General features: G+C 38.7%; 1 protein-coding gene across 3 annotated transcripts; it reads left to right on the top strand.

Moving 5' to 3' along the window:
- The first annotated feature begins 3,910 nt into the window (after window positions 1–3,910).
- Window positions 3,911–26,880, top strand: LOC100702525 (uncharacterized). 3 transcript variants are annotated; one of them, XM_013270312.3, is made up of 6 exons: window positions 3,911–3,983; window positions 4,112–4,396; window positions 4,585–4,929; window positions 20,903–21,013; window positions 25,332–25,399; window positions 26,041–26,880. In XM_013270312.3, the coding sequence occupies exons 1-6, from the start codon at window positions 3,941–3,943 to the stop codon at window positions 26,185–26,187; spliced, it is 999 nt and encodes a 332-aa protein (XP_013125766.2). In that variant the 5' UTR covers window positions 3,911–3,940; the 3' UTR covers window positions 26,188–26,880. The 3 variants fall into 3 exon arrangements, with proteins under 3 accessions (XP_013125766.2, XP_013125765.2, XP_019219803.1); XM_013270311.3 differs by having other exon boundaries at window positions 4,112–4,456; XM_019364258.2 differs by lacking the exons at window positions 3,911–3,983; window positions 4,112–4,396; window positions 4,585–4,929 and adding exons at window positions 15,390–15,864; window positions 15,996–16,340; window positions 16,468–16,812.
- The last annotated feature ends 1 nt before the right edge of the window (window position 26,881 follows it).

Here is a 26,881-nt window from a genome sequence, read left to right as displayed (position 1 = left end):
CTCTTACATTCTGTTAATAAGTGGGTTATGTTTTTATAACCAGGGGAATCCCAAAATCCAAAGGGATATGGGAGAAGTGAATACAACAAACTTCAACAACTCTGAGCCACTGCCATAGATGACTAGGTGAACAGACTCTGTGTGAGTGTTGGAACGTAGGTGCTGACCAGTCAGAGCTGAGTGTAAAAGTGGGGTGGTTAGAGGCTTGGAGCATAGTGGGGATTCCAAGCTGTTGAAATCGGTTCTCATCAAGAAGATTTTGCTCACCACAAGAGTCAGTGAGCACTTGCAAAGGGAGTCCTGGTTCAGACAAATGGCACTAGCGAGCAGAATAATAACTGATCCCTAGAACCACCTACCAGTAGTCCGCTCTTACTGGGAGAAATTCTTCTTTTTTGGTGCCCCCAGATAGGTGGAAACAAAATTACTGGGTTGGCTGCAAGAAAGGAAAATTCTAGCCTCAATTCTTCTCTGCCTAGCCTTCCTCCCAAGCCAAGATGCTACTATGTCCTTGGGAATGATGGAACTTGAATTTTCTCTCTTGCAAGATTGGCTCATTGTGAGAGTCCAACACATGATTCAGTTGTTCTTTTAATGAATGTAAAAATGTCACTTTTAAGATCATTAAGGCTACATGCCCTCTCACCCCCCTGGCCCTTCATGCCAAACACATAATTGATTTATTGGATTTGCTAACCCCCCCCCCCCCCCCCCCCAAGAAAAAACGGAAAAGACACAGTAAAACCAAAACTGGTGGGTGTTAGAGCCCAACTGCCACAATTGCTTCTCTGAATTAAATTTCACACTGTGACGAACAGAATACGTGAAAACTCAAATAGAAGACCGGAGGTGGATTTTGTTTATTTTGGTAATATTCCAGGAGTTAATAGTAACATTAACACCTAGAAATACTGGAAATAATATATACTAAATGATTTACAGACAAATGTTACTTTTAATTGTAATTTTTTTTTAAATCACAACAAAATTATTTTAAAATGATAAATCGAAGGAATTTATATTTAAACAGGTGTAATTTGATACCATATGGTCTTGATACAATGATACCCAAACGCTACAATGACAGTCTTATAGCTTTTGCATTTCATTAAATACTTTTTAATGAAATTTGAACTCCTGTTATGGAGGTTAGACATGCTTCGTACCCGTCTAGAACCATTGTTCTTACACTATACCTGGCTAAAGTAAGGTAACTATGCACTTCACGTCTGAACACTGACACCAGAGCACCTGCTCCACCTCACTCTTTAGCCCTTCACCTCTTCTGTTGAGGCCTGAAAAATGTTTGATTCGGTTGTTCTGCTCTGGATTTCATTCTTTAATTGCTCAGATTAGTTTCCCACACTTGGGACTCTCTGCGCAGTTCAGCTAGTTCTCTCGCTGCAGAGCAAGCAACCTAACCAGTGTGCCATGCACCACAAGTGTTGACAAATTAATAATACCTAATGATTAAATGCAAAGTGGTCTATAAACACATAGTAAGTGAAAAAGATGAAAGTGAAAAAAACACTAAGTGGATCATGGTAAGCCCCTAGCAGCCTAAGCACATAACAGCCTAACTAAGGGAGGATTCAGGGTCACCTGGTCCAGCCCTGACTATGAGCTTTATCAAAAAAGAACTTTTAAGCCTAATTTTAAAAGTAGAGTGGGTGTGTGTCTGGGAGCTGGTTACACAGAAGAGGGGCCTGAAAGCTAAAGGCTCTGCCTCCCATTCTACTTTTAATTGCAAAGGTCTGACTGTGTGGCAGGCAGGATGAGGACCAAAGTGCAGGATTCTGGAGACATAAAGTGAACTTAAGCAGCTGTTTTGCTGAGAACTAAAAACTAAAATACAAAACACTAAAGTCTTGGCATGGCAAGGCATGAATTGGGTACTAGAAACTAGACACAAGGGAGCAAAACATGGAGTATACAGCACAGGAGAAACATAATGGGAGTAACATGAAGACTGATGACGTGACAAGGAACAGAGAAAAATTGAGGACTTAAATACACAGAGAGGGAAATCTGGGAAATAATCTAACTGACAAAACAGTGGAAGGAAAACTGAATGCAAAACAGTCAAAGCGATAAAATTTTTTAACGCATTTTACGGATCTGAAATGCAGAATGACTCAAAATCTCTGAAATGTTTCTGTCAACGCATTTCAGGCAGTTTGTCCAAGTAGGGTTACCTTCGCACATGTACAAAAGGGCAGTTGATCTGGTAGTGACGGGCAGCTGAACCAATCAACGCAATATGGAAGATGATAAACACACATTGGCCCTCTCGATGGGAAATTTGAGTATTAAAAAAATAACAGTCGACCAACATAAAATATTATGCACATTGTGCAAGAAGGAATTTTCTTTTCACCGAAACACTTCCAGCTTAAAATATCACATTAACGCGAAGCATACGTTAGTCGGGGATGCTGGTAGGACTTTGGCTAACGCGTCACCCAGCTTGCGACAAACCACTCACGAAGCATCAGGGGCTCAGTAAGTCTACCTCGGACATATTGACTGACACATTTGCCAAGTGGATTGCAACAAACTGCAGACCTATTAATATCGTTGAGAACACGTGCTTTACATAGCTTTGGTTCCTCGTTTCAAGGACTTGGAAGTGCCTCCCCAAGAGTGACAGAGAGAGAGTGGATAAATGTTTACAGAGTTTTTTGTTAACATGAATGTGCAAGATGTTCAATAAAGATGTTAAGTGCATATATTTATCCTTTTTTCTCGAGTCTGTTTGCTCATGCAAAACGAAATGCGATTAATATAGAATAAAAATGAATATTTAATTGTGATTAATCAAAATTAATCCACAGTAACTCTGTGATGAATCAGATTAAACAATTTAATTGTTTGACAGCACTAATATATATTATATATTAGTGTATACTTACCTATTAGTATATAGTTTTTTTAAAACTTGTATTTCACAGGAGAGAACCTGTGCTATAAGACTGAAGAAAACTATTCAAATTCCAATTGAATTTAAGCATACATTCTTTGTGTTTATTCTGCATTTACTTCATTATATTGCATAATGTCAGTTACAAGCTTAAATATAAAGTTGGAAAAAAAGTAATTGCAACCAGGCTATTGATCAAGTTATTGCCATTAATCGCGATTAATTACAGAAAATTGTGAGAATAATTAGCTAATTTTTTTTAATCTATTGACAGCACTAATATATGTATATATATATATATGTATATATATATATATATGTATATATATGTATATATTTGGTGTATCAAAGAGGCCTGAAATGGAGAAATTCATATCATTAATAGCTGGTGTATATTAATATAAAACATACATAAAAAGTCATAAAGACAAGTGAGACCATTATGTAAAAACTAAAACTACATAGGTGGTCTCTGAGACACATGCATTTAAAGCATTTTATTGGCTATTTAAAAATGTTACAGATTACAGTTGTTGTTTTAACACTGTTTGAAACTGTAACAGGGCTTAATGGAATGCAAATAGATGTAAGTGTTGTGTGTTGCTCCTAAAAATGATGAGCTACATGATGTGATACAAGTATTACTTACAGAAGTGTGTTACTTTCAACTGATTGTCGACCTCAGGCTTAGAATTAAATACTAACTTTAAGTCAAAGATCATTAGGCATTACAATAATGATTAAACATTTTATTACCTGTTACAGTCCTTCATTAATTATTATAACAATTAATATGACTGAACATCAGTAATAGTTGCGTCTTTTAAACAAAAAAATGCATTTTGAAACATCAACCAGTCAAACAACAGTAACAAAAAAAAAACACTTTCGAGGAAGTGTATTACCACCATTTCAGCCAATCAGCATGATTCCTACTCGCAACACTTTGATGATCTTGTGACTAAACTTTCATTTAAGTAGGAAGGCATCTGTCATGCAAGACAAAGGTGTTTCACCACAATGATTGGAGTACAGACTGCTTTGATTCTTTTTACTACAATAGGTAAGTAAAAGATGATCTAGTGTTGTTTACACAGATTTTAACAGATGTATAATGTGAAAACAATACTATTTAAAAAGGAGTCTTTTTAACCTTTACTGGTTTTATCTCTTTTTGTCCTGTGTCTTCAGCTCTGATTCAAAGCGCAGAGGCTGCCAGCCAGATCCTTTTTAAAGAAGTTGAAGTTGGTGGAAATGTTACTTTGCAGTGTTCGGTTACAGAGAAGGAGGGCAAATTTGTTCATTGGTTTAAGCAATCTCCTGGATATATCATCCAGACAGTTGCTACGGGATCTTACACAAAACAAACACTGAGCGAAGAATTTAACAACGGTCGTTTCACAGTATCAGAGGGGCAGGCTCTGTATTTTCTTACAATAAGAAACGTCCTTAAAGAAGATGAAGCAACATATTTCTGTCAGTGTGGATCAGCTTATTCACAGACCTTTAATACAAGCGTCTACTTAGCTGTAAATGGTAAACTATGTTATATATTAATTTTTTCTACCTCACTTAGTAATCACCAATGTTTTCAGCAAATGTGGTATTATATTTTTTTTAAATATTTTAATTCCATTATCACTGCTTTTTACTGAACAACCCAGGTCACAGTGAGCAGAAATCAGTCAATGTGAAACAAACTCCAGAGGCAGTGTCAGTCGACCCAGGCAGCTCCGTGACTGTCCAGTGTTCACTTTTCTCCAGTAACAAAGAGAATAGAGGCCGGTGCCCAGATGAACACAGAGTGTACTGGTTCAGAGCGGGATCAGGACAATCCGATGCTACCATTATTTACACTCACAGAAACTACAGTCAAAAACAAGAGGGAAGGCGTTGTGTCCACAGTCTGTCCAAAACTATTCAGAGCTCCTCTGATGCTGGGACCTACTACTGTGCAGTGGTCACATGTGGAGAGATCGTCTTTGGTGAAGGAACTCAAGTGGAGACAAGTATGTAGTCACCGATTTATCACTATAATTTATTCATAATTTATTTTTAAAAACATTTGTTTAAACATGTAAGGTAATTTAACCTCCTAGGACCTGGCGTCCACAAAGGTGAACATCACATTTTGGGTTGTCTAGATCAAAATACTAAATTTTGCTTTACAAGGGCCTGATACTGCCAATGTCCTATTGACATTTAAAGCGAATGTCCTCATATGTGGATCTCATTTCTTTCAGAAACAAAAATCAGGTAAAAAAAAAAAAGCGTGCCATGAAAGAGCACGGGTCTTAGGAGGTTAAGGTTGATTTTTTTTTTTTTACAACTAAACTAGAAAAACAAAAAATCTAATTTGATCTTTGCAGCAATAATTACCTGATGTTGTTTATTATTAACTATTCTTTAAAATTCACTCCGGTGAAATTACTTTTTCTTGGTAAATTTACATAAAATATGTTAAGTAAATAGTTTGCTTTCTAATTTCGCCTTGGCAGAAATATAATATAATATCATATCTGTGCTTTTTGATTCCAGGACAAAAATGGGACCCTGTTATCATTGTGCTTGGGACGCTGTTGGCTCTCTGTGTAATTGTTATTGCAGTCCTTATTCTATCAAGAGATTGAAGGTTTATTTCCCTTTTCTCTTCAGTTAAGCACCCAGAATATCTTTATCTAGAATACAGAAATCATTGTATTGACCAAAGGTAGAATTTACTAATAGTACTGGCATAATATGTATTATTACATTTTAATATCTGCAAAGAATAAAAAACAAAAAGAGCTAAATGCATGTATTTAAGCATCCTGAACAATTTCACGGCATGGGTTTTGTGTTCTTCTTCACAGGTCAGTTATTATGTATCACTTTCAGGTTCATACTGTGGAATAACAATTACTTTTTAACTGTGCATGGCTATGCATATCTGAATCAATGACAGTTCCATAAGAGTAGAAACATGTTTAAAAAAAAATGTGTGTATATATATATATATATATATATATATATATATATATAACCGCAGCAAACTCTATTGCTTACCATTATTTTTATTAGATTACAATGTTCCAGTCAAGGCGACCTTCATCGCTAAGGTGAAATAATGTTTACACAGCTACTTAATTAAATAACTCCCATTTACCAATGCAAATTTACAATCAACCAACTGGGAAATAGCAACTATTAGGCACATCACAGGTGTGTAGTATTGGTCAAATAATTTAACCCAATAACAACATTAGTTTTGTAATCGACCCTCCAGAAACAAAGGAAAGAAAATGAGAACACACCTATTTTTAACTTTCCATTTATCAGTAACATCCAGATCCAGAGAAGGACCAAAAATATCTATCACAAATTCTAAAAAACTTGATTAGTAAAAATTAGTTTGTATCAATGCTAAAAATTTTCTTTCATCTACTCAGTGAATTGTATTACTAAAAAGAATGCAGTTCTTTGGGTTACAACGCCTACAAAGTAAATAATGTTCAATAATAAATCATAGTCTTCTCTCCTAGATGGTGCTGGACTGTGTTCAATGCCACAAAATCGTAATATCATGTTTTATGCCATTAGAGTGGGCTGCTAATGGAAAATTTCAAGCCAGTAAAGTTCAGTTTTTGTTTCAATTTTTTGACAGTTTTACCTATATATTCTAGGCCACAAGGACAAATAGGTTGTTTTGCTAGTGTTGTGATTCTGGGCCCAATTTCCACATCTGTAATTTCCATTACAAAGAGGACTTAGAAGGGTCTGACACAGGACTGTGTGGAGTTATCATAGGGCTTCCATGTAGCCATGTCACGTTTTGTTATAGATAAAATCAGCATGGACCAAACGGTCTCTTAAATTTTGACGTGGGTCATCAAAAAATCTGAGACAATTCAGTATGTAATTTTAATATATAATTTCAATGTTTCATTCATTTATGAGGTACATATTTATTGTTATAAACAATAGTAAAAAAGAATAATAATAATAATTTGCAGTCCAATCAAAGTGTCTCACGAAGTTATGGTGAAACTCACATACTCAAACATTACTTTTCAATCACACCAGTTAGAACTTTGGAGAAAAAAAATACATATATAGTTCAACTTCCTGTTGTTGCAGTTAGTGTGTGCATTAAAACTACATGACAGTTCATGCTGACAGACGATGTACATTCCAGTGTATGAAGTACTGTGAACAGTTGATCAGATCGATAAAGCTGGATTATCATGTTTTTGCTATTGCATGCATTTTTACTTGATTTCTGAAAATCCTTTAGTGGAAGGAAGCTCCTTCACTCTCTCATTTGGTGTATTCAGTCTTGACCCATTAATTTGCACTGCTCTGGGTAGATCAGGTCAGTCATTAATAGAGTGGACTGGTTACTTATTTAGAAAAGTAAATCTGGATCCAGGTTTAACATTCCAGGGGTCTGTTTTACGGACTTCACATCAGTCAGTGTGAGCTCATTCCCCCAAGTTAAGCACATAAATTTAAAACACAATAGTGCACGTCCATGCTTATAGATAGATCTGGTGCACTATTTTTTTCAGTCTTTGTAAACTGTGTTGTGGAACTAACACCAGGATCTTTCACTCTACTTCTGTAATATATATAATGTACTGATTTAGTCATATATCACCATTGGGCATGTTGCAGCTGATGATGCTGTTCTATGCAATATTGTGTATTGTATGAATACCTGCTTCACTTTTAGTTTTGATAAAATTCTCACAAGTGCTAATGTTGCTTTGAAGTAATAATTATTAAAATATCTATCCATATAAAATAAGGCTATTTGTTTACAGCCCACAAACTTAATGTAATTGCTGTTCTTTTATTATTGTGCCTCTGCAGCAGTGTCCATCTTTACTGTTTCTATTATCAAAGATATTGCAAGAAAACAACCTCAGTAGGTCATTCCTCAGTAGGAATGTGAAATTCACAGAGAAACAACCAGATCCCGGACACTGACATGATCGCTCCGGCACACCTGCACCAGGGCAAACCTCCACCTGCTCCACTCCTATGGGCTCAAATTGTGGTCATAAATATTTTGTACTTGTAAAACAAATGCATATTTCTGTACTGAGTTTTGTAACCTTATAAACCAAAATATCTGAAAGTTTTACATTTGTGGATCTACAGATGAGAATTTGTGTTTGTGTAAAAAAGATTTTTGTTTGTAAAACATATTGTTACAATTTTTTTCATTAAGGTCTGGTTACAGATACAAAGCAAAAAACTACGTGTAAAACTCTACACTCAGGTTCCCTGGGTCCTTATGGATTTCAACTTACAAAAACAAATTTTGACCCGATTTTTCTTCCTTTCAGCTAATTGGTCAATGTCATGTCAAGCACAAATTTAGCAATCCAATCAGAGAACAGATGGGTTTGGCTGTTGGAGGGGTGCTTTATGGAGCTTCAGGTCCTGGAAAGGTAATACAGTTTGAACCTGGAGGATCTCCATATAAATGTTACATCCCCACGAAGTGGTCAAGGGGTGTGAGTGTGGGGACCAGTAACAAATGGGTCCGGAATGGAATGAAAAGGAAACCAGACAGAGGTGTTCTATTATAATATAGTTTTATTACAAATAACCTTAACTTAATGCCAAAGAAACAAAGGAAGCAGTCGCAGCAACAAAAGAAAAAATTACCAAACAAATACGGGAGGCACTTCCCACTTCTCACACTTCTTACTTAACTCCTCACCACAGGGAGACACTTAAGATAAGATAAGATAAGATAAGATAAGATAACTCTTTATTGTCATTGCACAGTCATACATAGTACAATAGTACAATGAAATTGGAAAACTGTCCTACGTCGGCACTACATATAACACAACACGACACGATACGACACATCACAACGCAACACAAACAACACAACACAGTATAATAACTTAGTAATAAAAAAGAAGAATAAGTGTATTTGTATTGCACACTGTTATTATTGCACATTAATTATTATTGCACCTTGTTATAAATATAAATATTATTATTATTACTGTTTTTACCGTTGTTACCTCCCCCCCCCAAAAAGTCCAGGTAGGTAGCCAGTCAGGTCAGCTATTTGCATTGATTAGGGCTATTGCCCTGTTGTAAAAGCTGTCCTTTAGTCTATTTGTTCGGGACCTCAGCAGCCTGAACCTCCTGCCAGACGGCAGCAGCTTAAACACCCGGTGTCCTGGGTGTGTACAGTCCCGTAGGATGCTGCGTGCCCTCTTGAGACAGCGAGTGCTGTACAGGTCCTTCAGGGAGGGAAGAGGATGTCCAGTGATTTTTTGGGCCATATTGATGACCTTTCTGTGTGCTGTGGTGCAGCTGGAGAACCACACACTGATGCAATATGTCAGCACACTTTCAATGGAGCAGCGGTAGAAGACGGTCAGCAGCTCCTTCTTCAGGTCCATTTTTCTGAGGATTCTCAGAAAGTGGAGACGCTGTTGGGCCTTCTTTAAAACCGCAGAGGTGTTAGAGCTCCATTGGAGGTCTGTGTCTATGTGCACACCCAGAAACTTGAAACTGGAGACCCTTTCCACACACTCTCCGTTGATGCTGATAGGCTGCAGCTCAGACTTCCTCCTTCTGAAATCAACTACAAGTTCTTTTGTCTTGGTGGTATTAAGGTCCAGGTTGTTATCTACACACCAATCTGACAGCCTCTGAACTTCAGCTCTGTATGCCGTCTCATCTCCCCCAGAGATGAGCCCCACCACGGTGGTATCATCTGCAAACTTGATGACTGCATTGTCTGGGTGGGTACTAACACAGTCTTGTGTGTACAGAGTGTACAGTAGGGGACTCGGTACACAGCCTTGTGGAGAGCGGTGTTAAGGCTGAGGGCTGAGGAAGGAATCTGTCAGTCTGAAGAAGTCCGATCCAGCAGTTAATATTAGTCTGTCCGGGAGTATCGTATTGAAAGCAGAGCTAAAGTCAACAAAGAGCAGCCTGGCGTAACGGCCCTGCACTTCCAGGTGAGAGATGGTGGTGTGGAGCGTTGTAGCAATGGCATCTTCAGTTGATCTGTTAGCTCTGTATGCGAACTGGAGCGGGTCGAGTGTGGGTGGCAGGCAGGACATGATGTGACGTCGGACCAGTTTCTCGAAGCACTTCATTATAACAGGTGTTAGAGCAACTGGTCGGTAGTCGTTGAGGCTGCTAATGTTAGTACGCTTTGGCAGTGGGACAATTGTGGCCGACTTTAGGCACGGCGGGATGCAGGACTGGGACAGTGAAGTGTTGAAGATCTTAGTGAAGACCCCAGCCAGCTGGTCTGCACACTCTTTTAGGATCCTTGCGGTTACCCCATCTGGTCCGGCGGCCTTCCTGGGGTTCACTGCCCTCAGTGTGCGCCTCACCTCATATTCCTGCACTATGAGGCTTGGGCTGCTGCTGTCCGATGTTTTTGCTGCTGCTGCCTCTGGTCCCTTCACCTCAAAGTGTGCGAAGAAGTGGTTCAGCTCCTCCGCAAGCGCTGCGTTACCCTCAGTCAACGTGGTATTGCGAGGTTTGTAGTTGGTTAAGTGCTGAACTCCCTGCCATACCTGTCGTGAGTTGTTGTTGCTGAAGTGGTCTTCGATCCTTCTCTTGTACACTGCCTTGGCTTCTCTGATGCCTCTTTTCAACTCAGATCTGGCTGAACTGTAATGCATACCATCACCGGATCTAAAAGCGGCATCACGTTGCTTCAGCAGGACCTGGACCTCTTTAGTCATAAAGAGGTCCAGAAACCTCTTTAGGTTTCTGGTTGGAATACACCCGGAAACGTTTGACCACAGTGACACTGTTAACACAGAAGTTAATATATGAGAGCACTGATGTTGTGTGCTCTTCAAGGTCCTGATGTTCGAACACGCTCCAGTCCGTGTTTTCAAAACAGTCCTGCAGCTGATGTGATGCACCTTCTGGCCAGGTTTTCACAGTTTTAGTGACTGGGGGGGGCTCTTCTCCTAACGGGAGTGTATGCAGGGATCAGCAGCATGGACATGTGGTCTGACAAACCTAGATGTGGTCGAGGGGTTGCTCTGTAACCTTTTTGGATGTTGCTGTAGACTTTATCCAGTGTGTTTTTCCCCCTCGTTGCACATTTAATATGCTGTTCAAATCTGGGGAATACTGACCTTAAATCAGCATGGTTGAAGTCCCCAGCTATAATGTGCACTGCGTTTGGATGGGAATTCTGCTGATTGCTTATTGTCTTGTGCAGCTCCTCCATGGCCGAGTTAGCATTAGCATCGGGTGGTACATACACGCCCGTTACCATGACAACAGTAAACTCGCGAGGTATGTAGACGGGTCTGGACTTCACAGTCAAATATTCCAAATCCGGGGAACAATGGCTGTCTACAGTCTTTGTGTTTTTGCACCAGCTGTCATTGGTGTAGATGCATAATCCCCCTCCTTTGTTCTTACCGGAGTGGCTGTTCCTGTCGTGACGGTGGACCGTGCAGCCTGCTAGCTCAATAGCCGAGTCCGGAATTGATGGCTGCAGCCAAGTCTCTGTGAGTAATATTATGCTGCTGTCCCGTACACACTTGTTGACTGCAATCTGTAATCTCAGTTCGTCGATTTTGTTAGTTATGGACCTGACGTTGGAGAGGAAAATACTCGGAAGCGGTAGCTTAAATGGCTGTTTCTTTAGCTGTGCTAGTGGGCCCGCCCTGCAGCCATGCTTTTGCCTCCTTTGTTTTCGTTTCCTCTTTGTCTTGCCGCTGGGAAGAACCAACCACGGAGACCCTGGAGCTCTCATTATGTCCTCTGGAATGCTGTGAAAGTGGTGGTAGTCCGACGTAATGCTCCTTGCACAGCGTAATCCCAAACTCAGAAGGTCCTGACGACTGTAGGTGGACTCTACTCGATGTATAATAATAAAAAAACACAGATCCACACAGATACACGTAGAAAAAGTAAAAAACAAAACACCGAACGTGAGGAGCAGTGAGCCGCTGCGTCTGTGCGCGCTGCCATCTTACTTACTTCTGGGGCCCACAAGCCCGTCTACTCACTACTCGAAGGAACCTTTCCAAAACCTAGTAAAAAAACGTGTAGAGCCACAAGGGAAAAAAACACATCCCACACCGTTCATCCCCAGCTTAAATAACCTCAGTGAGGTGATTGCTGACTCGGCCCAGGTGGTAAACAAGGCCAATGAACAGCAGCTGTGTCCTGGGGAGAGAGAAGGGTGAGAGAAGCTGTGTCCCAAAACATAGGCCGCATCCTTTGGAGGACCCGGCCTTTGCGGTCTAGGTGTGCCGGGTCCTTCGAAGACCGAGAAGGCCGGAAGTGTGAGGCTGTGAAATGGGACAGTCTAGCCTCCAGATTTCCGTCACCGCTGTCTCGGTGGAGTTTAATAAACTCAGCCGTCTGCTCCTTGCTATCTAAAATATAACAGGACACTGGCACACATTCTCGACCGTCTCACACTTCTGTTTAATCAGTTTTCTGTTTGACATTTATTCAGCTGTGTGAAAATCCCGGAGGAATCCACCCGATGGATTAATAGTTTTATTTAATCTAATCTAATCTAATAACTTTGATCTCAGCCAAACCGATTTATTCTGGAACAAATAAAACACAGAAAAAAGCAAAACAATTACATTTTTAAGTTATCCGAGTGACTTATATATCATGTTTAACCTGAGTAGCGAAAGACAGCGGGGGACTGAAAACGATGAAGCCGGGAGTCCGCTGTTCTCGCCGGCTCGAGTGACCATTGAACCCCCGGCTAGCTATCGAGCGGGTGGGTAACAGACGTCTCTGAAAACGTCGGAGCACTTTTGCAAATATGCGATGTCTTGATAAACCAAGCAGATATTTGAAGTTTACAAGGTGACTTTCTCGCCTGAAAATATGTTAAAAGTTTATTTTGGAACCCAGAAAGAAAATAGATTAAAGAGTGAGAGGACTTAGTCTGATTTTGATTTTATTTATTTTCTGCTGTTTTACTTGCATCTATTTGAAAGAGTGAGTCTGAACACAAAAAATAATTTTATATGCTGGAATATGCAGAAAAAAGGTTTAAATGTTCGACAATTTCTTCAAGTCAAAGATTGTTGTATATAATTTAATTTTTGCTTGATGCAATGTGCATAAAGTTAAAAGATTAAAACTAATAAAACAATTTTTAAAAAGAGACTTTAATTTATTACATTTTATATGATGGATTATGCATAAAAAATAGAATTGGGCTGAAAGGTCTGTTGCTTTATTACCTATTCAGGTTGTGTATCATGTTTTTAAAAAGTAACTAAGTAACTAATTACTTTTGAAAATAAGTAATCAGTAAAGCTTGGTTGTCTTGTATATATTGTAAATAGTGTAAATAGACCTTTTCTTGGTGATCTGGTATCTGTAGGAGTGGGAAGCCTTTTTCTTTTAAAACCTTTTTCTCTTGTTCAGGTTAGGGAGGCAGGTAAGAAGCCTGTATTTTCTTTTGGGTTTCTCGTTACAGGTAAGTCAGTTCTGTTTCATTTATAGAGTATTTTGTTTGTTGGTTTTGGCCATGCCCTTAGGCTTGCTAGCTTTTTAGATTAATAAAATATCTGGTTGTTGTGAAACTGCAATCGTTGGCAGCGTTGGTCTTTCCTTGGGAGCAGAGAGCGAGAGCGTTATCTTTCTTTTCTTTGCTTTGTTTTTTCCTGTGTTGCACTCCAGTTTTTTCTAGACCAGGGTGTAATAAAGGGTCACAGAAGACAATTGCATCTAGTAATAAACCCCTAGTGGGGGCTGTCTTCTTGCAGGTGGTCCTGAGGCGTGGACCTCAAAGTTGTTCTAAAAGGCTTCCTGAATGAGAAAATGTTTTTAAAAACCTGAAGTCCAGCTTCTTTTTTTAAGCTCTCAAAACCATGACCTGGATGACTGAGAACCTGTACGCAAAATAACTACATGCATAGACAAGGGTGAAAGAAGCTGTAGTTAGGTTTATCATAAAGTGATATAAAGTCATGGACGTTAAATTTTTGTATAGCACTTGTTTGAGGCTTACGTATAGCACTTGTTTGAGGCTTACTGCTTTTTCTTTTCCTTTTATTTCTTTTTGTCATTAGCTGTTTCCTCCTTCACTCATCTCATTCAGATATCTGAGGCTGTTTATTGTGAATAAATAAATAGTTTAGAGTTCATATAAGCAATACATTTAGATAAAATTTCATGACACCCTGCAATAGGGATAGTAGGTGTTATGTTATGAGCATAGCCTATCACACAGACTGAAAATGATAGAAAGCACCAGGTCTACATTTCTCCAGCATTCCCAAAACCTAGAATAAAAATGAACATTAATGGACACGTTCAAGTCTATACAGTAAAACAATTGCAAATATGACTTAATAAAACCAGATTACAACACAGGAGACATCTGAAACCTGTCCCATGCAAGACCTGACTGAGAGAAATAGTATTGTGTGCACTTCCTTCCACTTCACTTCCTTATTCTTTTTTCTTTGTTATTGTTGTCACCCCACGTGAGAACAAAGAGTGCTCACTAGGGAATAAAGTTGTGAACAAAATAACAAATTAGCCCTTTAAAGAAAAAAGAAATTCATTTAGTTTAGTAATTTTTTGGTTTGTACTAATAAGCACATAGATTTAAGTGAAATCCAACTAAAATTAAGCTGTTGTAGCTCTTTCTTCCTCTACACCTAACCTCACTGCATATCCTGTTAAAGCCCAAAGTGTTCAGTGTCTGTAAACCAGTTCTAAAGAATAGAAGGGGAGGGGGGCAGTAGAAGACACAGTACATCACAGAACAATTAAATGTTTCTGAAAAAACTGACATAGATGTAACACTGTCTGTGGACAGCTGCATTTAAGAAATAAGTGCTTAAAGTTTTTAAAACATGTTTAGCACCTTCTGTCAGTATGGAACATGATGCCATGTGATTGCTTGGTTGCGGATAATAGACTTACATTAGTTTATGTAACTAGTGACAGAATCAATAACTCAAAGAAAAATAAGGACACTAAATTAATTTAAGGAAATCACTTTTATGTTGTCTTTGGCTGCAACAATAACTTTTGTGTTAAAACCAGGGATATACTGTCCACTTTCACTCTCTGTCTCTTTAGCAGTAATTGGCTTTTCACAGTTTGATCGTTAGATCAATATTTTGTTTCTATCCTTCAGTATGCAGTCCACTGGATTGTGTTAAATTAATGATCTCTTTGGAATAAAAAGAATGCTTTAAGCTATGGAAAGTGCCTGAACTCTTTTGTGTTGACTGCGACGTCTATTTTATTTATAGCCCAACATCACATTTTAAAAACAAAAGTTGAGCGAAAATATTTTAGAGACAGGCACGTTTACATTAGATTTCCTAAAAGCCAGTGTCAAAATACATATTTTGTGGTGTGTTTTGTTGTGTTAACAAATTATTGCGGAAAATCACTGTTATTTAGTGGTCATTAAAATCTGTTCAGAATTTGATGATAATTCAACTCATAAATCATGACACACTGCTCTCCCCTTCATAAACTGCCTTTATAGGTTTAAAGTATTGGTACCAGCATTTGTATCAAAAATACTGGCCTTATGTTTACTTGGTATCAGATCAATACCAAAATATGCAATATTGCACAGCACTACTGAAAATGTTGCAGTCAGGGTTAAACAACATTATGATGATCACTGTCACAATAAATACAATCTAACTTGCGACCTTCTCATGTCACAACTTATGTTTTAAACTGATAAAATAAAAGAAAACACTAGCTAATGATACACATGCGTCTAAGAGTAACTCAAAATGGATCATGGATTTGCTGAACATTGGAGGAGTGCATTTTCTGTGTTTCAGCCAATCAGGATGATTTCCACTTTGTACACTTTGATGATCTTGTGAGTAAACCTTCATTTAGGTAGGAAGGCACCAACCGTGCAACACAAGCGTGTTTCACCACAATGATTGGAGTACAGACTGCTTTGATTCTTTTTACTACAATAGGTAAGTAAAAGATGATCTAGTGTTGTTTACACAGATTTTAACAGATACCGTATAATGTGAAAACAATACTATTTAAAAAGGAGTCTTTTTAACCTTTACTGGTTTTGTCTCTTTTTGTCCCGTGTCTTCAGCTCTGATTCAAAGTGCAGAGGCTGCCTGCCAGATCCTTTTTAAAGAAGTTGAAGTTGGTGGAAATGTTACTTTGTATTGTTCGGTTACAGAGAAGGAGGGCAAATTTGTTCATTGGTTTAAGCACTCTCCTGGATATATCATCCAGACAGTTGCTACGGGATCTTACACAAAACAAACACTGAGCAAAGAATTTAACAACAGTCGTTTCACAGTATCAGAGGGGCAGGCTCTGTATTTTCTTACAATAAGAAACGTCCGTAAAGAAGATGAAGCAACATATTTCTGTCAGTATGGATCAGCTTATTCACAGACCTTTAATACAAGCGTCTACTTAGCTGTAAATGGTAAACTATGTTATATATTAATTTTTTCTACCTCACTTAGTAATCACCAATGTTTTCAGCAAATGTGGTATTATATTTTTTTAAATATTTTAATTCCATTATCACTGCTTTTTACTGAACAACCCAGGTCACAGTGAACAGAAATCAGTCAATGTGAAACAAACTCCAGAGGCAGTGTCAGTCCACCCAGGCAGCTCCGTGACTTTCCAGTGTTCACTTTTCTCCAATAACAAAGAAAATAGAGGCCAGTGCCCAGATGAACACAGAGTGTACTGGTTCAGAGCGGGATCAGGACAATCCGATGCTACCATTATTTACACTCACAGAAACTACAGTCAAAAACAAGAGGGAAGGCGTTGTGTCCACAGTCTGTCCAAAACTATTCAGAGCTCCTCTGATGCTGGGACCTACTACTGTGCAGTGGTCACATGTGGAGAGATTGTGTTTGGTGAAGGAACTGAAGTGGAGATAAGTATGTTTTAAAGTCAGATCTTAACATCTCATAAATAAGTCTTAAATCGCTTAAAATCATGACATTTCAGATAATGGTAAATGGCCTGTATTTGTATAGCGCTTTACTAAGCCTACATAAGACGGTAGATCTTAAATGTTTTCAAGGGAAATATAAATGCATTAAACTTTTTATATAACAGTAATATGGACATATACCAGGCCAACTCTAGTGTGATAAATTACACCATCATTGGCTGCATTTTTATTAGCTGTTCCATTCTCTTTAGCTGGTAAATAACTACTGCATTATGCATTTAAGCATTTTACAAAGAATAAATAATGTCCTATTTGTAATACTCATTTTAGTATGAGTATTCAGTGTTGGGAAGGTTACTTTTAAAATGTATTCCACTACAGATTACAGAATACATGCCCCAAAATGTATTATGTAACGTATTCCGTTACGTTACTCAATGAGAGTAACGTATTCTGAATACTTTGGATTACCCTATTATATTATCGTGCTTTTTACAACTACATGAATGTACTATTGCTGTGTGATTTATTACTTTTACTGAAGGTTACTCGCCATACCAATACCGACTAGATTTTTAAATCTTAATATAAAATGAGTAACAGTAAAACAAGGGTGGAGATTAGGTAAGGCTGTACTTTTTGCAGCGATCTCCTATAGGAAACTATTCCGCGCGTATATAAAACAGGTCCGCGGCTCCAAACCGTAGTAAAGGGACCTCTGGCTAATACGTCGGGTTCCGTGTTGGGCTCATAGCCGAAAACTAGCTTTACTTTGTTGTCTGGGTCAACTTTGCTAGTGAGAGACAGAGAGAGGCGTTGAAAGGCTGCTCCAATGGAACTTATTGTTTCCGGAGAAAAACACGAAAAAGTGTACAGCCGAGTCTTAATAGCTTACTTACAACTGGGCTCGTCAGGCACTTTTTTTGGCTGCTGTGGTTATTATTATATTTGCATGCTTCCAGCTCCCGTTTCTGCTCGGTGACAGCTCGTACTTTTCCTTTTTCTCCCTCCCTTGCGCTCACAGACAAATAACGGGTATGGCAGTCCATTCTCCCTGCAGCATGGACTACACTGTCCATGAAGCTACAGTCTTTAGGTCTATGCCTGTAACACTCTGCCTATTGCCTTCATATTAAATCATTTTTGTGAATAATTTCTTTAAATATTTCTTCACGTCATTATGCGGCCGCAAGTACAGGTGACATGGGCCGCGAGATTGAGACACAGGCATTAGAGCCTCTTAATGCGTGTTTTGTTTGGGGCATGGAAACCAAAAACAGAGAGGGCATAGCCGAACATATGAAACAGGAAAGTACCGCCGTGTAATCCCTTTATTTCAGCAAAGTAACTGTATTCTGAATACCACCTTTTTAAACGGTAACTGTAACGGAATACAGTTACTCATATTTTGTATTTTAAATACGTAACGGCGGTACATGTATTCCGTTACTCCCCAACACTGTGAGTATTACACATATTACACATTATAATACAGGGGTAGGCAACCTTTTTGATGGCGAATGCCATTTAAAATTTCCTCAGAAGTCAGTGTGCCATATGATTGCATTAGCAATAAATTTAATAACGCTCTATATGAACAGTTACACATTATATAGAACCACTTTATAGAATTATATTTGTTTGCAAATGTTGGCAGCTATCGGCGAATAGTTATCAGCTATTTTGAAACAAAAAAAAGACACTTTTTATCCATAACAAGAACTCCATAACAGCAAATGAACTGTACAACAGAAAATACAAATGCTATTTATGGTCTCCTCACAACAATGATAAGAAAAATAAACTGGGCCAATATGGTATGTTTGTTAATACAGAGACACACATGTTAATGTGATCTCTGGTCTCCCACTCAGAGACACAGGTCTCCGAGTGTCCAGCATTCAGATGGCTACCTGAGGACACTCATGTGAGAGAAAATCTGCTCACACAGATATGTAGAGCCAAATACTGTCAATAAGGCCTCTGCAATGTTCTGAAGACAGTTAAACTTGTCAGGTAGTGATGTCCAGCAGGTGACAATGCAAGCTCCATGAACATGCACAGCTGTGGATTCCAGCTGCTTCGATGTCGCATTAACTGGCATTAACTCAGCCAGTTAATGCAAGACAAATCTAGCTGCTCATTAAAGATTTCTGGTTTGATCAGAAAATAAAACATTGGTCCATACACCTGAAAGTCCCAAAAATGCATTGTGTCTCGAGTCTATGGATGCATTTTGACTAAAGACCGGCCCCCCAGATATTAAAGCCATAAAGCCTTTGAATGAAAACAGACGCTGTTGTGACAGTGATGTACACTGTCTTGTTGGTAAATGTACGATTTCTATTCATTTTACGTCAGATAAAAACTTTGGTTGTAAGCTTCAGATAATTATTTAATAACAGCCAGACATTTTAAATGAGAATAAGAAAGTATTTCTTTGTGTCCCCCTTTCCCTGTTAATGCCCTACCTGGCCCCCTGGCAAAACTTTGCTAGACCCGCCCCTGCACAGTTACCAGCTGTCAGCTACGTAGAAAAGGATCCTGGTGTTATTTGTCTCTCAGAAACAGTTCATAACTTCAACTCATTCATGTCACCTAAAAGGTAAACCTGTTTCTCCATCACCTGTTCAGCTCTGATGATTCAGTAAGGACATCTGGTTTCATCTTCATGTTTCCCTCTCACCAGATATACAAACCAATATCATGACCAGCAGCTTTTACAGCTGTGGCTCCAGCAAACATCAGCTGATACTAGAAAGTAATATTAAATACATTCTAACAACAGCTGACCAAGCTAAACGTGCTGCTGTTGTTTAGCGCGACATCCGGCAGTTTCCTCTTTCTGGCGCAAAGTGAGCGATAAACAAACAAGAGAGAAAAGCTGATCAGCTGATCATTGATCAGTTTCATGACTGAAGTAGCAACAGGAGAGAGAGGGGAGAGAATGAGAGAAGAAGAGGCAGCTGCAGCGTAAAGACACAGAATAACTCCAGCTTTGTGTCTTTTTCCATCCTGGCTGAAGTCCGGGACAAACTGTGTTCCTTCTCAGCTCAACACGAAACGCGTAATAATTTATCTGAATGCGGGACGATTCTGTTTGTACGGGACGGTTGGCAACTCTACTAACTAACCTTATGAATAAAATAAAGTTCACTATCAATAAAATCATAGCACCCGCCCAGCAGTATATAAACTCCGTCATGCTAGCTAGCACGCAGTACGAGTTATTGTAACTGACTGTAAAAAGTCAGCACAACGAAAATAAACTCCACCTAAACTTGGTTTATATCTGACGCAGATAGACTGCAGGTCATAACTTCTTACCTGAAGTTCAGTTCACCTGACGCTCCGACCGGCGGCTGCCTCGGGTCTCTCCTCCTGCCTCCCCTTCCCTCATCCACCTGCTGGCCTCCACCACTTGTTAATTTTACTGAATCTGTGGAAGCTCTGCCATAGCCACTACCAAACAACTGAGTTATTTTTACACACCGACCAACGTCTGGCCAATCCACCACCCAAAAAAATAAACAAATAAATAAATAAATAAATAATCGGGCCACCGAGCAAATGCCCTTATGCCCGATGGCCAGTCCACCTATGGTCGTGCGTGCCATCAGTTAACCCTTCGCGTGCCTAGGGTTGCCGACCCCTGTTATAATACATTGTAATGTATTATTCATTGATGAATAGCAGTCACAAAAAGTCTGTATATTTGTACTATATTTAATAAAATGTTCTCAAGCAATTGTTTTGCAGCCAAAAAGAACTGTTATCTATCTATGTATTTTTTTATGTTTTTACCTTTACGTCAGTCTCAAAGTGTATATTTCTTACTTTCTTACTCTTCTTATATTTATTGCTGTCCTTTGCACTGAATGGAACTGGAGCCTCATTGTCTCGTCTCTCTTTATACTGTACTGTATATAGCAGAGATAACAAGAAAGTTTACTTTGACTTTGATGTGAAAAGTATTTTGGGGTTCATTACTGAACATTTTTCAACAAATTTGATGTTATGATTTCTCCATATCTAACGTGAATAATCGTGAATATCATGTGTGTCTTTTCCAGCAAAACTTGACCCAGTTGTCCTTGCACTAGGCGTGTTGTTGGCCTGTAGTGTGACTGTGAATATCATCGTTATTTTCTGCAAAAGTCAGAGAGTGTTTAAAAATGGCAAAGGTACGTGCATTTCATTACATTACTTACATGGTGTTATTTTTGTGCCTCTATTCTGAGCGCACATAAAAAGATTTTGCAAGCGCAAATGTTGCATTTCAAGGAGAAAGCTTTTGAGCAAAGAAAAGTTTAATTTGAGCAAACAAAATTAATTGCTGCATGCAAGAAATGTATTTCCGTGTTTGCTATTATCCATATACACACACAATAACAGCCCTCACTCAATTGTTGGCATTTGCTCTTGCTCAGATCTCTGCTCTGCGTGCTCACAGACATCTGCGGACCTGCTCTCAGTGTGTTGCTCGCGCTCACAACATCTCTGCTCCCTGTGCGCTCAACTCTCTGTACATTATTATAAATGTGCCACTGTCAATGGAAAATTGTACTTAGTAGTCAGTATAATCTTTTAATGATATAAGTTTCCATATATGCTTAGAGGTGTATAATCGATTGTGTAGTGATAGGATGTGTGATCTGTAGAAGGCTGCAAGGACTTTTATGTGCATTCCAGAGTGTTCTGGCTTTCACACCCACATTTTGGGAGCATGGGAGAGGTCGTACCTTGTCTTATTGTTTTATGGTAGGATAAACGTATCTATGTCTGTTTTAGGCTAAGTGCCTTTTGTTTAGATGAACTGCTGGACTTCCAGACCAGCAGGTTTAGGGAAGTCATTTATGGCCCCCTCCACACACACATGCTTACACAACGCACAGGCAAGGTACTCTTTGTGTGTATGTAGACGTCGTATGTTAATGTCCCTATGCATATTCATGTAACCTCAATAAAAGAGCAGTGTTACGGGGGAGCGGACGAGAGCAACTGGGGTCAAGCGAAGGAACGGCACTTGTCCGATTCTCTCCCGTGCACGGAAACATAAAGAACTTTGCCTACTCGTGTCTTGCTTTGCTGTGTAATTAAATTGTCTTCAACGTTCCAGCGAATAGGTTTAAGCTACAAACTTATCAGCCACAAAACCAACCAATCACAGACTTGGATGCAAAAATTCTGATTGGCTGTTACAATCAGCTCACTAGCTACTGTATTCGGAAACACAGTCCAGAATGTAGCTAAATCCAGTGGAGTGGTTTGGTTTAAACTAGATTAAAACCAGCAATGGTCTTAAAAATTATATATTTTAAAATAAAATATTAAACATACTAACCGAAAATGGATTTAGCTACATTCTGGAGTGTGTTTCCGGAATAGTGTAGCTAGCCAGCTAGACTATTCCTCATGTTTGCCATGGACTAAATACAGAGAACTGGTTTCTCAAATGGGGACCAGTTAAGATATCCTTAACATTTTTCTTTTCTTTTGAGTAAAATAAAATAGCAATGCATCAGTTTGAGCTTGAAAGAAAGAAACCTTTACATGACTGAGACTTTGTCATCTTGGGATGAATACATAGTTTATTTAAAATTTACACACAGAAGTACTGAGATACTTCAGTATGAAAAAATAAAGTGATAGAACCAGTAAAGGAAAGGTTTATGCTCATGGATGTACAATAAAGCAAGTTTACTTGGCCAGTGAGGTATGTTGAACCTTAAGCCAGAGTTTTTCAAAGTCACTCATTATATTACTTATGCTAGTCACTAGTGTTGGGACTAACGCGTTATTAAGTAACGCGTTACAGTAACTACGTTATTATTGTGGTAACGAGCACGGTAACTAGTTATTATGCCAAAACCAAGAACGCGTTACTCGTTACTGGGATTTAGATAGGCTCGTTACTCGTTACTTCGTGTGGTGGATATCGCGGAGCTTCCACAGATTCAATAACATTAGCAAGTGGTGGAGGCCAGCAGGTGGATGAAGGAGAAGGGAGGCAAGAGGAGAGACCCGAAGCGGCCGCCGGTCCGTGTGTCAGGTGAACTGAACTTCAGGTAAGAAGTTATGACCTGCAGTCTATCTGGGTCAGATATAAACCAAGTTTAGGTGGAGTTTATTTTCGGTATGCTGACATTTTCATACTACGTGCTAGCTAGCATGACGGAGTTTCTATACAGCTGGGTGGGTGCTATGTTACTGATGTTGAACTTTATTTTGTTCATAAGGTTAATTATTAGAGTTGCCAACCGTCCCGTAAAAAACAGAATCGTCTGGTATTCAGAGAAAATATTACGCGTTTCGTACTGAGGTGAAAAGGAACACAGTTTGTCCCGGACTTCAGCTACAATGAAAAAGACACAAAGCTGAAGCTGCACAGCTGCCTCTTCTTCTCTCATTCTCTCCTCTCCTGTTGCTACTTCAATCATTAAACTGATCAATGATCAGCTGATCGGCTTTTCTCTCTTGTGTATTTATCGCCCACTTTGCGCCAGAAAGAGGAAACCAGCGGATGTCGCGTTAAACAACAGCAGCACGTTTAAGCTTGATCAGCTGTTGTTAGAATTTATTTAATATTAATTTCTAGTATCAGCTGATGTTTGCTGGAGCCACAGCTGTAAAGCTGCTGGTCATGATATCCGTTTGGTTATCTGGTGAGAGGGAAACATGCAGATGAAACCAGGAGATGTCCTTACTGAATCATCAGAGCTGAACAGGTGATGGAGAAACAGGTTTACCTTTTAGGTGACATGAATGAGTTGAAGGGAAGTTATGAACTGTTTCTGAGAGACAAATAACACCAGGATCCTTTTCTAAGTAGCTGATAGCTGGTAACTGTGCAGTGGCGGATCGAGCAAAGTGTTGCCAGGGGGCCAGGTAGGGCATTAACAGGGAAAGGGGGGCACAAGGAAATACTTTTCTTTATTATTCTCATTTAAAATGTCTCGCTTTTAAAAAAATAATTATCTGAGTCTTACAACAAACAATTGATAGATTGATACATATATACCATCAGAACAGTGTACATCACTGTCACAACAGTGTTTATTTTCATTCAAAGGCTTTATGATTTTTCCTATAATGGTGGGCCGGTCTCTAGTCAAAATGCCCGGGACGATTTTTTTGTCCCAGTCCAGCTCTGTATGCAGCTCATCTGCAGTCTGGTGTTACCTACATCTTCCTATTCAGAAGGCAGAATTTCCAAGTTCTGAGTACAATCAAAAGCACCACGACTGCAGTTTTTGTGTTGGATGTAAAAAGCAGGCTAGAATCATGGCGGCGGTCAACAACGGTCCAGGCGTGGGATTTCTCTCGTGGAAATGTGCACATTATTTTTTCCTTTCTATTGGTAGGTGGCACAGTGCACTTGTGGCAAGTAAGCAAGCTAGAAGACTGGCAGTCTGGCTGGGTATCCAGTTACGGAAGCAACACATTAACAAGAGAATTCTGAGTAAAACCAAAGTTACTTTCCCTAGTAACTAGTTACTCTGAAAGTAACGAGTAACTTGAAGTAACTGAGTTACTTTTTTAGAGAAGTAACTAGTAATGTAACTAAGTTACTAATTTAAAGTAACTTACCCAACACTGCTAGTCACACAACTTGTCCTGGAGCGGTTATCTTCACAAGAAATATATTATATATGCAACCTACTGAGCTGTAAGATTAACTACTGACTGTAGCCATGCAGTAAAGCAGAAGAAAACTTGCATGCATCGTGTTGTAACAAGCATTTACAGTTCAGCAAGTGATACAGAAAATGGATAAATTTACTGTTATGTGTGGTTTGCTGCCAGTGAATGTAGATTAGAAAACAGTCTACTGTATTTATAGCAATAGTATTAATATATTCAATTGACAATTGTGATCACATTGTGATTACTTCCACTTCATTATATATAACAGCATCAAACCTGGAGACACTTCTTAAGGTAATTCTTGGTATCTTGAGTATCTGAAATTAATCTGCTTTTAGGTTTCATAACTCTAATGTGCCCACGGTGAATAATCTATGTCTCCATGTGCACACAGATGGTATGCACATTTAAATTAATATTTATTAAAAACAAATTTATTCTCCTTTACATTGTGACATCTTTTTAGATTACTGGATTTTAAGGTCTGCTTTTATTCTATTGCTATTTTCACCTAATTTTATCTGATCTTATATATTGTCTTTTAATTCTGTGCAGACAATGTGCTTTATTTTATTGGATTTTAGTTTGGCTATATATGTGTAGCACTTTGGATGTCTGCCTTGTATGAAATGCGATTTATAAAAAAAATTGACCATTTGTTTTTGCTGAACACACAATAAGTACAACTTTTATTCCAGGTCCCATTTTAGCTAGATACTTCACCTCTAAATGCTGGAAAGTTCAGGTGTCTGTACTTGAAATGAGTTTTATTGTTAATATAAGGATGACATATTACAAAAGGAACACAAATCATACAGCCAGTTTTGACTTTCTCAATCTCTTTGGTTTTCTCAGCAGGGACAAATAATCCTTCTCACATTTCAGAAAATAACTTGTCAACTTTGGACCATTTAAATGACATGGTAAATATTCTACTTTTTCACATATTACAATTCAACATTTTGTCTCTGAACTTTGAAATGGCAGAGTTGGCTTGAGCCCCAGATACATAGGCCTAAAGACCAGTTGGTGACCTGGTGGCAAACCATTTGTGAGTGGTTGCCGGAGGTTGCTGCCAAACACGAGGTGAAATTGGTCACAAAAAACCTTCTTGCAATTGCTTTGGTCACTAGCGGGTAGTCATGCTAGTGCACAATTTGCATGAAAGTTGCACTTTGTAAAACATGTTGACTGCAACAATAAGGCATTAATTTAGTAAGTAACCAAAGATAGCAATCAAAGCAATCACGAGGAGGTTTGTGGTGAGGTACTATCTTTGACACGACTTTTACCTCGCTGACCAGTCGGGGAAATACCCTAGTGATCGAAGATTGCCTTAGGGTCGCTGACTGGTCTCTCTGGCTGACTGATGGAGGCCTTAGCTAAAGTGCAATAGTTGTTTTCTCCTTTCTTCAATCATATGTTGTCTCATAATAATCATTGCATCATATTTAGTTAATTTTATCTCCCAGGTTTTCTTCAGCCAGGCTGACAAATATGTTGACAGCAGCCTTGTTTTTGTTTTGTTTTACTGAAATAATAACTAAATAATTTTTATTCACAGGATGGTGATTCAGACGCAGTAAACTATGTAGCACTGAATTTCTCCTCAAGAAATCGAGTGAAGAAGAACAAGATGAAAGAGTCACCACAGGAGTGCGTGTACTCTGCTGTGAGACCATATAATCATGCATTGTCTCAAACATCTTAGTAGGCAGAGCAGGACTTGCAAATAAAAGACAGCCTAGTATTTCTTTATGGCGGTAATTTTTAATCAAATATTTGGTTATTATATTATATTATATTTGAAGTTAATCCTATGACAAATTTCAGAATGCGAGTTGTTGAAAACATTACATTAGGCATGTTTAAGGGGGGAAATATGCTGTGTTCAATCTGGGTTAGACAAATGTTAATGCTGTGTTAGCTTATAATAAAGTGGCTTTTGTACAATTAATTGTAGAACCTAAAATGCATTCCTATAAATGACTAAATACAACTTGACCTTACACTACAGCAGTAGTAATAACATCGTTTCACTCAGCAAGTCAGTACTATATCAGTATTGCATTTTTTTGTGTAACTGTGGACGATCAATGAAGTGATTGAGGTCTGTCATGTAGCAAGCATCAATGTGCATATCAACGACTGATAGCTGCTGCTGCTTCGTCATATTTTGGGTGAGATGTTTTTGTGTTTTATGATGTTACATGGTTATAGTCCTTTTAGTGCCATCTACAGGCTGTAATGCTCCTGACCCGTAATGTACTATATTGGAGTTAATAAAAATTCACACCCCACACTTCCGGCCAAATATAACACTAGTACAACCTTATCAAAAACAATTTGGAAAACGTGACATTAACTTTTAACCTTTATTTTACCTACACACATACTATTGAAGC

The sequence above is a fragment of the Oreochromis niloticus genome, linkage group LG2 (assembly GCF_001858045.2).
Source record: "Oreochromis niloticus isolate F11D_XX linkage group LG2, O_niloticus_UMD_NMBU, whole genome shotgun sequence".
In the NCBI taxonomy this organism is placed as follows: Eukaryota; Metazoa; Chordata; class Actinopteri; order Cichliformes; family Cichlidae; genus Oreochromis; species Oreochromis niloticus.
Note: the sequence above shows the minus strand (reverse complement) of the source record. Positions and strands in the feature narration are given on the sequence as shown.